The 19,822-nt window shown below is 47.3% G+C and overlaps 1 protein-coding gene across 1 annotated transcript in view; it reads right to left on the bottom strand.

The window, feature by feature from the left end:
• Nucleotides 1-12,390: 12,390 nt before the first annotated feature.
• Nucleotides 12,391-19,822, bottom strand: part of Lamp1 (lysosome-associated membrane glycoprotein 1) — a 67,900-nt gene continuing 60,468 nt past the window's right edge. The window contains exon 5 of the mRNA XM_050186666.3: nt 12,391-13,079. Within this exon, the coding sequence (XP_050042623.2) occupies nt 12,937-13,079 (143 nt within the window). The 3' untranslated portion in view covers nt 12,391-12,936. The remainder of the gene's footprint in view (nt 13,080-19,822) is intronic.

The raw sequence follows: 19,822 nt of genomic DNA, 5'->3' as shown, positions 1-19,822 counted from the left end.
AAGCCATGCAAAGCTGAAGACTGAGGTCCTGGTAAACCTTAGGGATTGTTTTCATACGCTGATGAGTCTACCTGGCCGTCTACCGCTATCTGTGGGAAGGTACAATAGGAGACTGAGAATGTAGCTCCACCTCCACTATTACTATTCCGCTCCGATTAATTTTCGTTGCACCGAGATTTCAGCAGACAACAGCAGTCGTCTGCTAACACTTATTACCAGCTACTCAGCAAGACGCCGAAAATTAAAAATATTGGCGGATCGTAGTGCTGCAGCAGTAGTATAAAGCTTCGAATATTACGCGGCGCGCATTTTCTCCCCGGTATGCTTATTTGTGGGTTTCAACTTCACCAGGCACGCAGGAAACTTTGCTACGGTTGCTGCAACGGGATAAAAGCAGCTGATAGGCTCCTCAGCAGTCTTTTGTTTATTCAGAAACGTTTCTCCGATCGGCGTTCTGCGGAGGCAGTGCAAATTTAAAGTCCACTTCAACGCAGTACAGGGCGCACTGTAGCAGACGACGCGCGAAGCCCCGCCTGCGGCTCTCACTGCACCTGCGAAATAGTTTCTCCGGCGCCCGACAGAGGCGTTCCGCGGAGCGCCGGCAGCACGGAGCGGCATTCTGACTAAGAGTGGACGACCGTGTACATTATGGAAGTCCTTTTCTTATTCACACTGTTAGTTTGTGCGCGATATTTTCTGCACTTCTGTCTTGTGCTTTATTATGCAATTGTTTATGTGCTATTTTCCTTATTTTGTACCTGTATTTCAGCTTTCTCTGCTCCCCACTACAAAGTCAAACTGGCTTTTTGGGTACCTAAATATACAAAGCTATCCTTGTACACATACAAGTCGCCTTACCGCATCACATTTAACAAAATATGCAATAAACGGAGCAGCGATGCCGCACAAAGCTTTTATCTCCAATTAGACAAAGCTGAATATAATGCATACAGTGCGTCAATTTACTCAGGCAAGCACAGCGTCGAGTCGATCCCCTAAATGCGGCGCATTGCCAGCTATAATACAAACATACGGCATTGCCTGTCTACGCGCTAAAGGGAAAGCACTAGGATTCCGTGTTTTATTTTTAACACGCCGGCTAAGGTCGAAACTTCAAAATCACCTACGGTCTACACTCCATTGTGTAGTGCAGGAACATCTGGTCAAGAAACAGCCAGATCACGTCATCCTGAATGTCGTCTGCCACGGCGCAGCTCTTTTCTTCTTGAAGTCTTCAAAAGGCACCGAAAGTTTAGTTATCCCCCAAGGACTTCCATCACTTCTGCAGCGCTGTGATAATGTCACCTCCACAGTTGAAACAAGTTTTTGACAGCTGATAAGAGAGGTTTGACAGCCGATAAGACAGGCAGCTTATACCAGTTCCACACAGGTTTTTGAGCGTGACAAAATTTCTCGATCGCGGTCGGTTTTACGCAGATTGCGCAGTACAGGCAATCGTGATCACAAAATCCGATCCCGATCGGGCTCAATTGCAACTGAATCTGTTCCGGTATGATGCCCGCATAAAATTCCGAGCACTCACCTGTTACTGCAGCGTTGGGCATGATGATCCACAAGCACCTGCTTGTTCTTGTGGCGCTTGTGTTTCGCCTGCCACCAAAGCGCAGCTCGAGCCTCAACGCAGGCGATCAGCACTTCGTTGCTGATTGCCTAGATAGCCTCTGTGCTCTAGCGATACAAAACCAGCAGCAACTCCCGGCGTCTTCGTCAATTTTGAAGCTTCAACAACGTTTCCGAACCACCATAAGTGTACCTACGGGCCACGTGACGCCTGTGCACAAGCTGCCACTTTCGTCGCGTGCGCTCAAAATGAAGCCCAAAATCAAGAGCTGACGCGCGCGCTGCCTGTGCTTCTACCCTCTCTAGATGCGTAGGACAGGCGTGCACAATTTGCCGCGTGTGGTTGGGCCACTATGCTATTTAAACTATAGCTCGTTCGCACGTGGTCATATTGCTTAGTATTTGTAATGGGCGTAAGGAGGTTTATTGGACGAGTGCAACAAACAGGCGGTAGCTCGGAACAGCACGTCGGTAGAAAAAGATGGTGGTGTTCGAGCGCCGATCTCGTGCCCTCCGCTCTTGATGATCAGGATGTCATTATCCTCCTCTCTTCATTACAATTGCCCCCGTCGAGAAAGGTGGAGCCATCCTGGCGATCTAACAGGTGGGGACAAGAGGGTCGAAGTACGACTTGAGGCGGTCTACGTGAACGACATCACGTCCACGTCGACGACGGTCGCCGTGCAGCGTAAGAGGTTCAATGACGTAGTTTACGGGCGAAGTACGCTCGACGACGCGGTAGGGACCATGATAATTTGGTAGTAGTTTGGACGACAAGCCAGGGGCGCAAGGTGGTACAAGCAGCCACACAAGTGCTCCAGGAGCGAATGTTGCAGCAGGAGAGTGGTCATCATCGCGGGCGTTTTTCTGGCGTTCTTGGTCGGCTGTAGTAAAGCGCTTGGCTAGTTGTCGGCAATCTTCAGCGTAGCGGGCGGCTTCCGACACGGGCGTGCACTCTGAGGCATCTGGTGCGTATGGCAGCAACGTGTCGATAGTGTGCGTCGGCTGGCGACCGTAGAGAAGGAAGAAGGGTGGAAACCCGGTTGTGACTTGCGTAGCGGTGTTATACGCATATGTCGCAAATGGAAGAACCAGGTCCCAGTTTGACTGATCAGGTGCAACATGTGTCGCAAGCATGTCGCCCAGTGTCCGATTAAACCACTCAGTGAGACCGTTCGTCTGAGGGTGGTAGGCAGTACACGTCCGATGTGCAATGTTGCACTGGTGGAGAAGTGCTCGAATTACATGGGAGAGAAATACGCGGCCACGGTCACTGAGGAGTTCGCGAGGAGGACCGTGTCGAAGCACAAAACGCTTGAGGATGAAAGAGGCGACGTCCTGTGCTGTCGCCGTGGGAAGAGCAGCGGCTTCGGCGTATCGTGTAATGTGGTCGACAGCAATGACAGCCCATCGGTTTCCCGTCGTGGTCAAAAGTAAAGGTCCATAAAGGTCAATTCCAACGCGGTCGAATGGGCGGTCAGGGCATGGAAGGGGCTGTAATGAACCTGCGGCAGGATGCGGTGTTTTCGTCGCTGACACTCGTGGCAGCCGCGGATGAACTTGCGGACAAAGCGAAACATTCCGCGCCAGTATTACCTTTTGCGTAAGCGTTCATAGGTATTGAAGACACCGCCGTGAGCACACTGCGGGTCGGAGTGAAAGGACGCGCAGATTGTAGAGCGCAGTGTTCTGGGGATAACTGGGAGCCGCTTCCTACCATCTGGCGAGTAGTTGCGCCGGTACAAGAGGCCATCACGGATGCTGAAGTGTGAAGCTTGGCGTCGCAGTGTTCGAGTGGTCGAAAGGGTAGGTGCCTGGGATAAAACGTCAAGGAAGCAATTCAGGGATCGTGGCGCTGTGCAGAGGAGACGGTGGCGACGTCAAGAGCTGACAAAGGGTGGTCTATAGTGGATATAGACGCAGTTTTGGTGGATAGTGGTGACCGCGACAGTGCATCAGCATCGGCATGCTTGCGTCCGGAACGATATATAATGCGGATGTCAAACTCTTGAAGTCGAAGAGCCCAGCGGGCAAGGCGACCTGACGGATCCCTCAACGAAGACAACCAACATAATGCATGATGATCCGTAACTACATCAAACGTGCGGCCATATAAGTAAGGGCGGAACTTGGCAAGCGCCCAGACTATTGCCAAGCCTTCTTTCTCGGTGACGCTATAGTTTAACTCAGCCTTGGTGAGCGTTCTGCTGGCGTATGCGACAACATACTCTGCGAACCCAGGCTTCGTTGTGCGAGAACTGCATCGAGGCCGACACCGCTGGCGTCTGTGTGCACCTCAGTTGCGGCCGTAGGATCGTAGTGGCGCAGTATAGGTGGTGACGTCAGGAGACGGCGAAGGGTGGAGAAGGCTTGGTCACACTCAGAAGACCATGACGAAAGATTGGAGGTGCTGCTTAAAGGTTGGGTCAAAGGCGCAATTATAGAGGCGAAGTTGCGCACAAACCGACGAAAGTAGGAGCATAACCCTGTGAAGCTTCGTAACTGCTTTAGAGTGGTCGGTTTGGGGAAGTCAGTCACGGCACGTAGTTTAGCCGGGTCCGGAAGCACACCGTCCTTTGATACGACGTGACCGAGAATTGCAAGTTCTTGCGCAGCAAAGCGGCACTTCTTGAGATTTAGTTGTAGCTGAACGGTCTTCAGACACGTCAGGACATGGTTGAGGCGTTCGAGATGGGTTGCAAAATATGGCGCAAAGACAACAATGTCGTCGAGGTAGCAGACACACATGTGCCACTTCAAACCCTGTAGAACCGAGTCCATCATGTGCTCGAAGGTGGCAGGCGCATTGCAGAGGCCGAAGGGCATGACATTGAATTCATATAGACCATCAGGCGTGACGAAGGCTGTCTTTGAACGGTCGGCCTCTGCTAAAGGCACCTGCCAATACCCGGAACGCAAATCTAACGACGAAAAAAACTCGGCACCTTGTAGGCAATCAATGGCGTCATAAATTCTGGGTAGCGGGTACATATCTTTTCGAGTGACCTTGTTTAGGCGCCGGTAATCCACGCACAAGGAAATCGATCCATCCTGCTTTTTAACGAGAACCATAGGTGATGCCCACGGATTTTGTGAAGGGCGAATAACGTCGCGATTAAGCATATCGTCAACCTGGTCGGTAATAACTTGATGTTCCGCGGTGGAGACATGGTAAGGGCGTTGTCGCACTGCCGAGTTGGAGCTGGTGTCGATGTAGTGAACAATGGTAGAAGTTCGGCCAAGGGCACGTTGGGCAACATCGAAAGAGTCGCGAAACTGGTAGAGCAGCTGGAGAAGAGAAGAGCAGAGCAGAGCGTTCAAATGGTGAGAGTCCGTCTGCGATCGACGAATCGAATAGGTCGGCAGCTGGTACATCAGAAGGATTAAGAGCACTGATGATGTCGAGGTGGCGTCGAGCTGAATCTTGCTGCACGGAAAAAGTTTGGCCGATATCAGTGGGTTGCACGCATCCAAGGGATTCACCTTTAAGCAGTTTGACGGGATATGGAAGAGGATTTGTGAGGCAGAGAGTGCTTGTTCCATTCGAAATAGAGAGGGTCGAATAAGGCAGAAGTGGCTTCCGACTGAGAAGGAGGCGTTCAAAGAACGCAGCTTCATCACATATGCTGTTGCAGAACACGGGGAGCAAAACAGCTGCTGTCGGCGGAATTGCTGTGTCTTCTGTTACGACTAGTTTGTGCGCGGCATGATGAGCGGGGCTGTAGGACTGGTCACACAACGGGAAGAGCTCAAGTTCAGATTTGGCACAATCAATAACGGCGTGATTACACGATAGAAAGTCCCAGCCAAGTATGATGTCGTGCGAGCAGGATGAAAGGACGATAAACTCAACAATGTAGTGCTCTTTAGCGATAATAAGTCGAGCAGTGCAGGCAGCTATAGGCCGAACAGCTGTACGTAAGGGCATCACCTCAAGAGGCGTGGTCACCTTCCGAAGCTGGCGGCAAAGTGTGGCGTCTATAACAGAAACGGCAGCACCGGGATCGACAAGAGCATATGCACGGGTGCCTTCTACAAAAACTTCGACGATATTCGACGGCAAAGTTCGAGGACTTGAGCATTTCGACAGCCAAGTTCTTGCCTCACGAACTGCGGGGGCTAGTTTCCCTCATTTTCAGGGGCTGGTCGACGGCGCATGGGCGACAGGGAACGGCGACGAGGTGAAGGTGAGCGACGAGACGTGGGTTGCGGATAGTCACGTGAAGACATGCTTGTTTGGGGACCCGGACTTTCATAATGAGAGCGAAGACGATCGATGTAGTTCTGTGAACGGGCGTCCGAGTATCCTGGCGCGCGACGGCGGCAGAATCAGGCGATATGACCAGGGCCACCGCATGCACAACAGATTGGCCGGTTGTCGCGCGTTCGCCAGGGATTTGGAGTGATGGGAGCAGCCTATGCCTCTGACAGCTGAATCGGGGCTGCAGCATACGACACACCATGGGACGGTGAGGGCTGTTGAAGCTGCTGCCGCTTTACTACCTCAGCGTAACTAAGAGGCGCGGCGACAGGTTGTTGCTGAATGGACACCGACATGGCCTCGGAAATCTGTTCTTGGATGACGCGTCGAAGCATGGGAGCCAACGGGATTGGTCGCTGCAGTTGCTGCTGCTGTGGGAGCTCCTGACGCTGAGCAAACGGCAGGAGAGCCAACTGACGGGCCACCTCCTCACGCACAAATTCTTTCATTTGTGTGAGAAGGTATGACTGGTCAGGCACTATGTCCAGTGCAGCGAGTGGTTGACTGTGCGTGTGAGATGAACGTCGCGTGAGAGCCCGCTGCCTTCTCAATTCGTCATAGCTGTGGCACAGAGTTACCACTTCAGACACTGTGCCAGGAGACTTCGCAAGAAGCACTTGAAAGACATCGTCGTCGACACCCTTCATAATATAACTTCGAGTCGGCCTAGTTGGAACAGATTCATCTTAAAACTTTTTGTGCGCAAACAAACAGGGACGAAGAATAGAAGAAACGCGCTCGTCCTTGTGTTTCTTCTATTCTTCGTCTCTGTTTGTTTGCGCACAAAAAGTTTTAAGATGAACTTCATAATATGCTGTATTTTGGCACTTTCGCTCATTGAGGCATCGGCGCACCTGCAGAGATCGATTATGTCCTCAATATAGGCGGTAAAAGTTTCGTTTGGTTCCTGTGCCCGTGTGCGCAGCCGTTGCTCGGCGCGTAACTTCCGCACGCAGGGCGACCGAAAACGGCAGATATTGCCTCCTTAAGAGCGGACCAGTTCTCAAATTCCAATTCGTGGTTCGTATACCACAGCTCTGCCACGCCAGCCAGGTAAAAGTTCGCGGTACTCAACTTAGCAGCGTCATCCCACTTGTTGGGTCCACAAACTTTTTCGTAGGCCGACAGCCAGTCCTCGACGTCCTGGTCTTCCGTACCCGAAAATACCGGGAGGTCTCGCTGGCGAACCGGGCCGCGCAACCGGCGCCGGGGCAAACGGCGGCCGGGAGAAATGGCGGCGGTTGGGCAGCGTCACATGGTCGAGTGCAACGTGCGGGATCGGAGTTCCAGGGTGCCGCCGATGTGCGTACCCAGCACGATCCACCAAATGTAAGGAGGTTTATTGGACGAGCGCAACAAACAGGCGGTAGCTCGGAAAAGCACGTCGGGAGAACAAGATGCTGGTGTTCGAGCGCTGATCTCGTGCCCTCCGCTCTTGATGATGATCGGGATGTCGTTATCTTCCTTTCTTCATTACATGGGGAACATTTGTGGATCTTTGTTGACTGCTGAATTTGTGCCACGTGCCCACCCTCACTGATTAGCCATGTCTCTTGAGCTTCGTCTGCCGTTTGAATTTTCTTTGCGTAACCGCGATTGCAAGAGCGATTGTAAACGGCGTACGGTTGAAATAACTCAACATTTGTGGGCATTTGTATCGCGATCACAGCACTTGTTGCATGTGATGGTTGGCCAGCGGCGCTACTCAATTTTCCATGCGTTTCTGTCAAACAATGTCGTACACGTTCATTTCTGGGAATAATGAGACTGTTGGGCTACCTGTGAACGGCTGCTTATTTACTTATTGTCGGGTGCATGATAGTACGATTGCGAGGTCGAGCTTTTACGTCCCGGCTGTCTGTTACGATTGAAATGTGTACGTTATTAGACTTGCTCGTTGGCACACTGTCATATTTATTAATAAGGAACGGTTATCTGTGTTGACTGTTAAATTTCCGTCATGCGACTTCTTTAGTTCAGTGTGTCACTTAAGCTTCGCCTGCTGTTTGAGTTTCCTTTGCATAACCGCGCAATTGCAACAGCAATCATGAAACAACGCAATTTAACTAAACTTACTTTTATCACGATCCGAGCGCTTTCTGCACGCGATGGTTGGGCGGCCAAGCTGCTGAATTCTCACGTTACATCTAGGCCGGTATATTGCTCGTGCCAGAGTGTTGTACACTTGCGTTGCTGGAGATAATGAAACTTTTGGCCAATTGTGAAAATGCTGCTTATTTACACGTTCTCTGGTGCATGATATAGTGCGATGGTGAGGGTCAAGCTTACGTCTCAGCTGTCTGTAACGATCGAAACTGTTACGCTCATTAGACTATTGCTCCTTTGCAGTTGTATTTGAAGGGGGAAAAAAACAGTCACAAAAGTCAAGAAGAGAAATTCACACCACAACGACTGGTGGTTGCGGCGTGACTGGTCGAATTGTGATCGGCTGGTCGAGTTGTGGTCGGCTGGTCGAGTTGCGGTATCTTAAGTAATGGTGCCACCAGCCACAGGGCCCACATTTCGATGGGGAGGAAATGCGATAACACCCGTGTACTTAGATTTAGGTGCACGTTAAGAACCCTAGGTGGTCCAAATCATTCCAAGTCCACTATGGTGCACCTCATAACCAGACTGTTTTTGGCACGTAAAACCCAATAACATTTTAGTAATGGAGAGTGTTTGTCTCTGTTGACTGTTATTTAAATTTCTGTCAGGTGATTTACCGTGTTGCTTAAGCTTTGTCTACTGTTCGAGTTTTCTGTGCGTAAACATGATTGCAAGAGCAAACGTAAAACTGCAGAAGAGTGAATAACAGAACTATTGTAGGCATTTGTATTTCATTGGCAGCACCTCTCACACAGGGCGGCTGACCAACCGTGCTGCTTCAGTTTTCTTTCCTCTTGCATTTTCTACCATATAGGCCAGCGTATCTGCTGACATGTGTGCGCAACGCGCTGGAGAAGGTTACGAGACTGTTGCATCCCCATATTGTCATTGAATTCTTAGTGAAACTTTATATTGACATTTGCCCGATTATTTTTATTATTGCGATAGAAATTGTAGGGACACTCCCAATGAAATTCCGCCGATGCGAACATGCGCGGCGGTGGGTTGTGGCTTTGTGAACAGCTGTAGTGTCGAAGGTCGTGTAAACTTCGCTCTGCAAGCTCACTGTGGCTGGAAGCAGCAAGAAGCGATCGCTTGTCGCTGCTGCTTTGCCTCATCATACCAGCGCTCCTACGGAGAGTTTAGTGTCGGTGAGGTGTTCATGTTTGGCTTTGCACACAACACCACGTTTTAACAAGGAAGCAAAGGTTTACTGTAATGTACACTGGCAATGACACGTACAGCAGCTTAATTATAGCTGTTTGGAAATCACTGCTTCGATTTTCGGGCGAAATTGCAATATTTTTTTACTGTTATGAGCTCGTTTGACACAGATATGTCGACAGAGACAACGAGAATTTCTTTTATCTTTGCACAGAGTTGAAATTATTACTTCTTTTCCGATGACTGTAGCTCAGTAAGCGTGTATAAAGCCACAAGGAAGCAAAGTTCATGTCAGAACCAGCAGATGCTGTTAAAAGTGAAGGTTGTTAACATGCACATGGTGGATAGTCATTTTCGTACGTATTTTTTATACACTTACCTTCCCCACTTTACAGCCATGCTGTGTTCCTGCCATCAGCTTGGTGTCACTTTGGGTCGACATCATTCTTCGTTGATGATCAGCACAGAAACAAGCCCACAGAAATCTGCTTTCTTAGTACCTACGACCGTAAATGTGTTTACGTGTTTGGAACGACTGGAACAGATGCTGCAGGACTAGTAAATTGTGTAGTAGTTGCGACATCTTTAGCCTAACTCGTGTTGGTGTATAAAACTGCTGAAATATGGCCTAGGGAAAGGCTCTGGCAACTTAAAAGTGGCCAACATGCCTGAACATTTTAGCAACTTTTGCACTGATGTACCTGCAACCACTGAAGCGAGCCCTCAGCAAGCCTCGTGATAATTTCTGTAGTGGCCCCACTGCGAATTCTTAAATTTTCTAGCTACCCAAAGAGTATTTGTAAGCAGTGCTTCATGTGCACTTTTACTAACCATGGTGCAGTATAAGTAACTCCTACTAATGGCCGAGCTTGTGCATTTCAGAACTGAACTAATGATGTTTCCTGCAACTATTTTATTGGAATAAATGCCGTATTTTTAATGAGATTGTGCAATGATTCAGCATCCTGCAGAACGCAGTTTCGTAGCTTCGTTCCTGCTAGCCTAAATAAAGTAGAGCTCGCACGTCTATGTTTTTATTTATTGCAGTTTTATCAAGTTGTATGTAATGTATTTGCTTCCCGTAGCAGGGAATTATGTGCACAATGCTTAGCTGCACTGCAGCCTTCTTTAGCATGCTTTGAGTTGTGGTGGGCAGTATTTCTGGCCTGTCTGCTGGTACTTCAGCTTTTGCGTGACAAAATGTTTGGTCACCTTATTGGATAGCTGGAATGGATCTTCAAGAGCCATGCAGTTCCTTTTCATCACTGCCACACAGGCTAACACAAAACCAGGCCAAGCTTTTTTTTAATGGTATCAGGGTGTCTACCAACCAGGAAAACCGAGAATTCTCAGCAATTTTGAATAGTCTGGAAATACTTGGGGAAAACTCAGGGAATTTGTGCTTCTATCAGAGAAAATTAGCTGTGTAATTTTATTGAAAGGTAATGAAAGTCTCGCTCATGCTGGCCCAAGTAACAGAGGTATCGTAACAAATCGTTTTTGACGCCGTACCGTTGGCTGGAGGAGTTGCGACTGTACAGTCAACAACAGATTTTCCAGATGCCCGATTTTTGTGACATCCCTCAACAATTCGGACAGCTTCGTGGCACCACCACGTACGCCATAGAGTTAATGTATAAGAACCTATGAAATTTCAGACAGAAGAACCCTTTGCTGTCCGATTTTCCGGACTTCTTGCCATGACCGCAGGTGCGAAACGGCATTAAAGCCACCACCCCTGCCATTTTGATTACCTCGCTGCCTCGAACGAAGAACTGCTAGCAGCTGTAGTGCCACCACTGCAGCAATGTTAATCCTAGCTACTATGTTCTCTACCAAGCTTCGTGCTGCTCGGTGCTGTGTTTTGAACAGGAGCGAATTGAACAATTCGCTCCCGATAGCAATGGCGCTGACTCCGCCTTCGTAATCTTTGCCAATGGCTTCGAAGCTCAGAAAGAAAGGCGCATTGCATAATGCCAGTTTCTGAAAGCCAGCTTCGCCTCAATACAGCAATGTTACGCGGTGAAGCATACCTAGAGTGGGAAGGGGCAATTGCCATGGGACACAATACGTATTAAAGGGACACTACAGGCAAATATTAAGACAAGCTAAAGTGATAGATGAGTGCTCAAAAATCTCCAAGGCATCAATGTTATCGCGAACAGAGCCTTGATAATTGATAAAATTCAGGTAAATGCAAGACATGATTAGAGACTCCCCAGGAAATTCAAGTACTTGCTCGATGACGAAAGCACTCAGTTAAATTCTGTCTAGTAATCAACCACTTGTTGCACGAAACATCCTTGTATTGCAAGACAATAAAATGCTACTTGTCCAGTTATATTTCCTGTTTAGACAAAAAACTCATTGAAATTACCCTTGACAATGGAGCGGATGGTCAAAAAGTTTCGTTTTCTCTCGACTCCGCACCGCCCACGCTTTCACATTTCAGTAATCGCGTAGTGCGGCGCTGGTTTTGCTGGCTCGCGAAACTCTCAAACTGCAAGTAGCAGAGAAGTCAACTTCCATGTGATGTTGCGAGATGCCCGAACGGTCTATGCCACTTGGCCAAAACCAGCTGCAGCGGCGAATCCGCCGCTCTGAATTTGTCTTGGCTCGGTAGCGCCGTCTGTCAGGTGCAGTTTTACTCACCGACGGCAGCAAAGGACAGTGATGGCATATGCAACGTCATCACTCCCCCGGTTGGGTGGCGGGAGATGTAAATTTCAAAAAGGCAATAATTTTCTCGTAAACTAAGTTTTTTCTTGGCACAAAACAAGTGTTGCGAGGTTTCTGGAATGGTATTTAAACAGTCCATGTCGAATTAGTATTAGCCTTTAGTGTCCCTTTAATCATGCATGCGTGCACCCACCGTCTTCTATCACAGTATGAGCACCGATACACCCAATAAGTGTACTGGCAGACTTATTGGGGCAGTAGAAAGCATGTATTCATTTTTTCAGACATTTGGGCAGCCCCTAGGGAGTCCAAGAAATCAGGTGCTGACTAACGCCTATAAACAAGCGAAAAACAAGAGTAGCTATTTTTATCTAGCCCGCGAATAATGCACAGACTTGAAAATTGGCAGGCACAAAGTCTCTTAATGTGCCTATTTGTTCAACATATAAACTCTGAATGATTAAAAAACATTTCTGGGTGTTCTAACTGCACAAACAGTTCATTTGTTCTACACTTTTCCTGGCTTCACTATCTGTTTTCATGTGGTTGTGCACCAAAATAATTTGCAGTTGGGCATTCTGACAAAGCACACTGTCTAGAAAGTAGTTGTTTATTAACTCTCAGTAAAAACACTCAAACACCCAAGAAGTACTTCTGCCGGAGAGGATATCACTTCATCACATCAATTGTGGCATACTACAGCAGCCGCCAGTCGGGAGCAATGTTTTTCCCTCCCCTCAGTTAAAAACCTAGGAAATTAATCAACTACACATAGGAACCAACGCTTGCGGCTCCTTCCCTATATGTACACTCTGCAAATCCAGAGAGAAACACGTGTACATCAACTGAAAAAAATATCTAGCCGCACAGATCAACTGCACACATGCGGCCTCTCTTCAATGCCGATAAGTGTCTCATGCCGCAGGTGCCAACTGTGGGTGCAATTCAGCTGGGCACCAATGTTCCACTGTCACAAAATACACACTATTGCATGCCTCATTACAAATAACAGGGAAGGAGCGGGAAAGCAGAAAGGGGCCTCTGTGAAACAAGGAAGAGCATCTCCATTTTCAGCGAGTGTCCAGAGCAACAGAAGTGAAAACGAAAAGAAAGTGCCAGGAAGGGCATTTGAGAGGAAACTCCTAAACGGACTGGTATCCCTTCTGCCGGCTCTTGCTGCGGCCAATGAGGTAGGCGATGAGCACAATTATCACCAGGGCTGCCAGTGCAGAGCCAACCGCAATGGGCACGATGTTGCTGATGTCGCCTGCCAAGCATTCCACAGCTGCAACAGAGAAGGCTTGTTTTGTCCACCTCTAATGATTAAACAGCACGGGGCGCACTTGAAAGAGCTTGGAATAACCTCAAAGGCGATGTTAGCAACTATGCTAAGAGTAAGCAGATTAACAACACAAATATAAAGCATGGGCTACACAATACTTTTATTAAGGCCTCAGATGGCCCATGGGTCGAAAAACTCGCCAATTGGCATTATGGCACCAAAATTGGGGGTGGAACCCTCAACCTTTGGTGGGAGTCGAACCCACGACCTTTGGGTGTTAATTAGGCAAAGCACACTTAATTAAGATAGAGTTAGTGAAGGCACTGGAACCCTCAACCTTTGGTGGGAGTCCGAGCCTCAAACTTTAAATTTTTCCATTTTACCGCCGCATGAGCCATATAATGCATTCGCAGTAGAGCAGGAGAAGCAATAGGAAGCAACAACGTTTGAATGAGAATGTCAAGTAATTTAATGACTGTCTTGTGAGCATGCAGGCTTCTGCCTCTTTAGCGTCAGCTCAATTTTTTTCCTTTTTTAACAGGAAGAGGCGGGGCTAAAAAAAGGCGCCAGGAGAGCTTGACAAAAGCTCCCTGCCCCCTTTGTTTCGCATACACAGAGGGTTTAGCACACATCATCTGTGTTCTGTATGTTTAACACAAAATACATGCAATACAGATGACATACAATGGTGGAACAGCAATTTTACCGCAAAATGCTGAGTTGGTGCAGCAAAAAGCATTTCTAGTGCAGTGGTGAACGTACACCTATACTACACCAGATAGCCTCAATTTTAATTGAACTAGTGAGTAAATATAACAGAGCCAGCTTTTTGCGCATGAATGAGACATTTGAAATAATTATTAATGTATTATTTTCTATATTATGCAATTGAATTCCTTTCCCTGTGCGCATTTCACAGTATAAAGCTGCTTCTACCATTTTCACTTGCCACAGGCATTTGCGCATCAGCGGTGCTTCAAGTGTGCAAGGAAAAAACTGGAATAAGGTCACATGAGGATTGTGTCCTTGGTGGTGCGCAACTAAACTGAAGTTACTAGTTAAAATGGTTTTCTTTAGAGGTAACATGCAAAATCTCTTCTGCATAACTTTGCCAATGATCCCGTGAGTTTAAATTAGAACCATGGAATCTGCTTTTCCGGTCATGCAGGGTTGTAAGAAAGGTCCCCCTATATAGGAAAATTATGTGCAGTGGTTGAGCAAGCTCCGTGGATCGCTAGTACGAAGAGTAGCCAACTAGAGCACAAATAACAGTACAATGCAACCAACTACGCTGCAGTGAAATGCAACAACAGTGAAAACTGGAGAAAACAGTCATCTGTCAGCTATGGCTACTATCAGGACAATGATGATAGCTTGCTTTAGGTTGTGGTTTAAGTTCTATCAGAGAGGCAGCATCAACAAAAATGAAGCCTTCGTTATGTTTTCATTGGTGCAGGCAAGACACGATATTCAGTTAAAATGCCATTTTGGAGCAAGAAGGCAGACAGCACTGCTGTTGGCACAATTTGGCGCAGCTGTTCCACCGCTGCATGCAAGCCTGCATTTCCTAGATATACTGCAAACACAAATTCGGTAACTACTGCTTGTGAGATAGCACAAATACATGGGGAAACATACAAGTCCCTTAAACAGTTGCAATCAAAACAATCGGACTTCGCTGCTAAAATAACAAAACAGGTCAAAGGATTCTAACTGCAGAAGGGTACAGAATAAAGACTGAAGTACAGCATTTACTCGCATAATGATCGCACCCCTGAATTTTGTCACCAAACTTCGATTTTTTTTATTTCCCGTGTAATGATCGCACACCGAACTTGCTGCAGCGATGTCGTGTGCCACGTCTAGCTATTATTGATCACGCTTATGATCTGTCGAATGCTACGCGAACGACTCTCCAAAACAAACCAAACGGCCTGGACGCACCAAACATTAAGTAGATGCCTCATTTCATTACTTTCATCACTTTCCGCACTTCCATGACTAAAGAAAAAGCCGCAACCAAACTTGCCTTTATTATGTGTAGGCTTTATAATGATTGTGGTCAACAACAACAAAAAAGGTGCCTTTTGATTCTTGTCATCTGCACTCGTGGGCCCGCAACAAATCGATAGTAGCCACGTTTACACCGATACGTTAAAAGTGTACCCTATTCATACGCCGACGCTTGTAACACAGCTAAGATATTCACCCACCCTTACCAGAAACGTGCAGTATTAGGACAGTAGTGAAGACAGATGCCGCAGTTTCCGCAGCATGCCGGCCATGTGTTTCATGTCAGTGGCAGCTAAGCGCGCCCATCTGTTTGTCCCCTCAAAGTGGACATGGCTACGTTATTGCCGCAAACTTGCAGACATTAACTATATTATTCATTACTGATACGGGAGAAACTGTTTCAATGCATGTAATGTACTCGCGAGAAGAAAAAAAAAACGCATTCGGCGCGTTTGGCTTGCTCCGCCAACCGTTATTTTTGTTTTGGTGTCCTGCAGCAAATGCGGGTCGAAAAAAATTCTTTTCGCGGGAAATTTCACCAGCGTAATAATCGCACCCCTGATTTTGTGCCAATTTTTCTGACCAAAAATTCTATCATTATGGGAGTAAATACGGTAATAGCTCACTCAGTAGGTATTTCCCATAGTTCTTTATTTTTGGTAAGTGGAATACTTTCATTTATATGCAGTTCTGAGAGTTGTGTGATGACTCATTCTGCTTGTAAGATGATCTGTAGCACAGTATTAATGTTATGTTACCAGAGAAATGTGTATAAACTCTTTAGAGGGCTCACTATAAGATAAATTAGCTACACAAGGCGCCACCTTTATTTGAAGCAGACGTAACTTAAACAAACAGTAAACTCTCAGTTGTATGAACATCAGTTGAACGAATATTTCAGAACAAACTTTTAGAAAATCCCCGCCAGGTTTTCTATGCATTTTGTGCAAACAACTTTAATCTAACAAATTTCTGAATAGATAATATTTCAGCTGAACGCACTTAACAGTGGAGCCTGGCAACACTTCGTTTGGAGACCATGTGCAGTGAGACAGTGAGCGCGTTACTGGTGCTGAACTATCAAACCTGGAAACTGTTTTCAGTGTGCATCCTTAAGAAGAGTGCAATGAGGAAGACGCAATGGCAGAGGCAGATTCAGATCCTTTACTCCAGCAGAGATGGTAGAATGCCTTGGAAAATTGAGAGACTTCATGTCTCAGCAAAAAGCTGTGCCAGAGAAAGTGCACAAAAACAATCTCTGGACAGCTTTGTTATTAGTTCAGTGCAAATGAAAATTGCAGATTTTTCTTCAAAATGAGATAGGCTGCAACTGTTATGCACTTCATACACAGTGATGTACATAGCTCCATAAATTGCATTTCACACTTTTGACTCGACAACCTATGCTGTTCCATACTCTAGTGAATATTCAGTTTAGTGAACTTTCAGTTAAGCGAACTATTTCCTTGGTTCCCTTGCAGTTCACTGAAATGAGAGCTTACTGCATTAGTAATACCAGTCGTACCTCAAGCAAGACAATTATACCGAAGCAGTGAAAGTAGCAAGGAATGATAGAGCATAACTAATGTTGAATTCCAATGGCGGAGTCGGAGCAGTCGATGGACTCCGCGAGCAAGCACTCGACTCTGGCGCAGAGCAACGCCTCCAGATCCGCGAGTGGAACACAACCTGCGCCGCCGGAGCAAGGCGGAAGCGGAAGTTCTATCACCGAGTTACCCAGGATACCTTGCGTGTTGTCATTTCCTTCCACTGTTTGCTCCCAGCACCGCCGCACCGGGCACTTGTCTCTTCAGCGCCGTTCACCTGTTTTTTTTAAAAGTGCGGAATAGATATCTCGCCAAGCGTGCAGCAGCTTTTGCTTCCTCACGAGTCGTGACTGGTGGCCCCTCCCAGCAGACAAACGTGGTAAATGAAGTACCTCACGCAGAGTTCCGGTCCACTCCGTCGATTTTGGCGGAGCATCTTTTTCTGCTCCACGGACCGACTCCCGCTCTGAATCCCCTCCGACTTCTCTCATTGGAACACCTTACTCCCGCACTCACTCTGCCATTGGAACAAACTTGCTCCGAAACGAGCAGAAAAACTTGCTCCAACTCCGCCATTGGAATTCAACATTACATTTACGGGGAGTAAACGTCTCAATCTGGTAATTATGACAACAGCCGAAGAAACATTGAAACAGAGGTACTCTGCGTGTTTGTTATGAATTGAGTCTACAGAAAAGAAAACTCCCAGAATTTTCAGCGCCAACAACTTCTATTTTGTCATTTCCAATGCTTATACCTAATAATCATGTCTTGTTTTTCTACTAGCACATAAGACCACTTTTGCTTTAAATTATTTTTAGGCAATTAGCATCTGCCCACTTTCTTATATTTGCAAGTGTACAGTAGGCTTTGCGTTCTATATCAGCTGCCGACATACCTGTAACAAAAACAGATACTGTAAACTGTAACAAAACTTCCCTCGCACATAAAATGCATATCGCGCAGGGCGCAAACAGGATCTTATTGCACTTGTACTTCATATAGGCCATGATGCTTTACTTAAGCAGTCGCTCTTGTCACACGATTTAAGAGGTCCATTTGCAAGCAGCTGCTTGTAATTCAATCATTTGACCATCTCCATCCATGGAAGTTTCCATTTATTGTGTAATCATTCCTTCGCGGCGGCAGTGAAATTGTTATACTGAACTCGCATACGACTCCATTATATTGATGTTTGAAACACATGGTGCTATATGAACTAGAGGTTATGAAAAATTATACACTTCATTATATCGAGAATTTCCTTATATTGAAGTTTGTTATATCATGGTTTAAATATATCGAATCTGAAGGGGATCACAGAAAAGTTCGATATATAGGTAATTTGACGTATAAAATAAACATTTTATTGAGCATTTTCAAGTAGATTTTACAGCTGTTCGGTATACACAATAATTAATTATGTGTGGGTTTGACGTATCCAGGTTCGACCGTACCACAATAGCGTTTTGTGCGTTGGGCATTCCAGCCAATGCAGGCCGACTGGGCGTTTTGCAAGACGAGCAGAAGCACGAATGTGAATGGCCTGCAGGGTGCAGCCACCTGGTTGCACAGTTTAACTAGACAAACAGAGCTAGTAAAGCAATAACTAAGTGTATTCTACTTTGCTGTTGGTGCAAATTTCTGGCAGCAGCTTAATCATGAACATGTCATGTGTTCAATATGTTTTACACTTTGCAACAGCAGTATAAGCTCTGTGCCAAGAGGTGGCTGCACTGTGTACGCCGCTCAGGCCACTCACGTTTATGCTAAAGCCCCTTCATCACAGTGGTATGGAAGGGCTTTAGTTTACAGCTCCGCCCATCTGTTGAAACACCCAGCCCATCTGCAGTTACAGGAATACCGGACACCTACCAGCACTCACTACGCACAGACAGAATGCTCACAACGCACATTGCTTGCATAGCTCTCGCAGGGGATCGACAGCCAGGCAGCTAGCGGGGAGGTTGAAGAGGCTTTGCACACTGGCTACAAGACGACATCTCATGATGACGCAGAGCCGTTGATGGCTCTGCATCATTGAAGGCGAAAAAGCATGCCTATGATTGAGCGTAACAATCTTCCGTAGTGCTCTTACTACGAGACACTTCAAATTTTGTAGGCAGATGGGGTACAGCTACACTAAAACATTTGTGCCACTTGTGCCATTCGTACCTGTTCATCGAAACTGTTTCAGGGACACTTGAACTGAAAACTTCACTGGTATTTAGGACAGCTTCCCATTTCTTAATTTTCAGATGGAATAAAGCAGTTTGTTCTATTCAACAGATTCTATCGATAAATATTTTCCAGAACCGAGTAGTTATCAGCGCTGGCATACTAATTTGTGTTCCCTTTAAGGGGGGAAGCGGGGATCAGATCGCGATTTTCGCGAAAAAAATCGATTTTTGAAAAGTACGCTTTTCAGAATCTACAGCATCATTTCTATCTTGTACTGAAATATTTCACCGAAAAACAAACTCTAAGCACTTAAAATAAATATATTTGTCGGTGCCGGCGTCCACAAATCCGCCCGAAATCGCGAAAAAGCCGCGAAGTTCAACGCGCGACTGCTCGGCTTTCCCGCCACGGAGCGCCGCCATTTTGGTATCGTTGGAAAGCCCGACTCTTTGACTCTTTGTCCCAGCCCTTCCCTTCCTTCCCTGCCAGCCAGCAAGCGCACAAAAAAAGAAAAACAGGAGAGTGGCAGCACGGAGCAGCCAATGGCTGCCGCGCCCCGATTGGCTCTGCGCCGCGGCTCGTTGTAAGGCGCCTCCTCATTGGTCGACGCCGCGCCATAATGGCGGCCGAGGCAAGGAGCGCAAGGAGCGTCTGCTTTTGTCCGCTGCTGGGAAGCCTTTCTGGACTTTCCTTCTCTTGTGTTTCGAGGACGTCGGCCACGTGCAATGGATCCGCGCACGTTCGAAAAGAAGTACCGGACGAAGCATGCCTACGGGAAGCGGAAACGCAAGCCCGGCACAGCAAGGAAAAAGCGGCGATTGTCAGCAGGTGGTTCGGCCGAGCCGAGCGTCCGTTCAGAATCGGCGGAGTACGCGCCCAACGTGCTGTGCGATCTCTCGCCCAACGTGCTGCGGGATCTTGCGCCGAGTCGAGCACCAGCCAGCGATAGTGAGACGAACCATGATCTTTTGCCGTCGAAGCGCGGGCGCAGTGTTACTTCACCGG

This window comes from Dermacentor andersoni, chromosome 2, assembly GCF_023375885.2.
Source record: "Dermacentor andersoni chromosome 2, qqDerAnde1_hic_scaffold, whole genome shotgun sequence".
Lineage (NCBI taxonomy): Eukaryota > Metazoa > Arthropoda > Arachnida > Ixodida > Ixodidae > Dermacentor > Dermacentor andersoni.
Note: the sequence above shows the minus strand (reverse complement) of the source record. Positions and strands in the feature narration are given on the sequence as shown.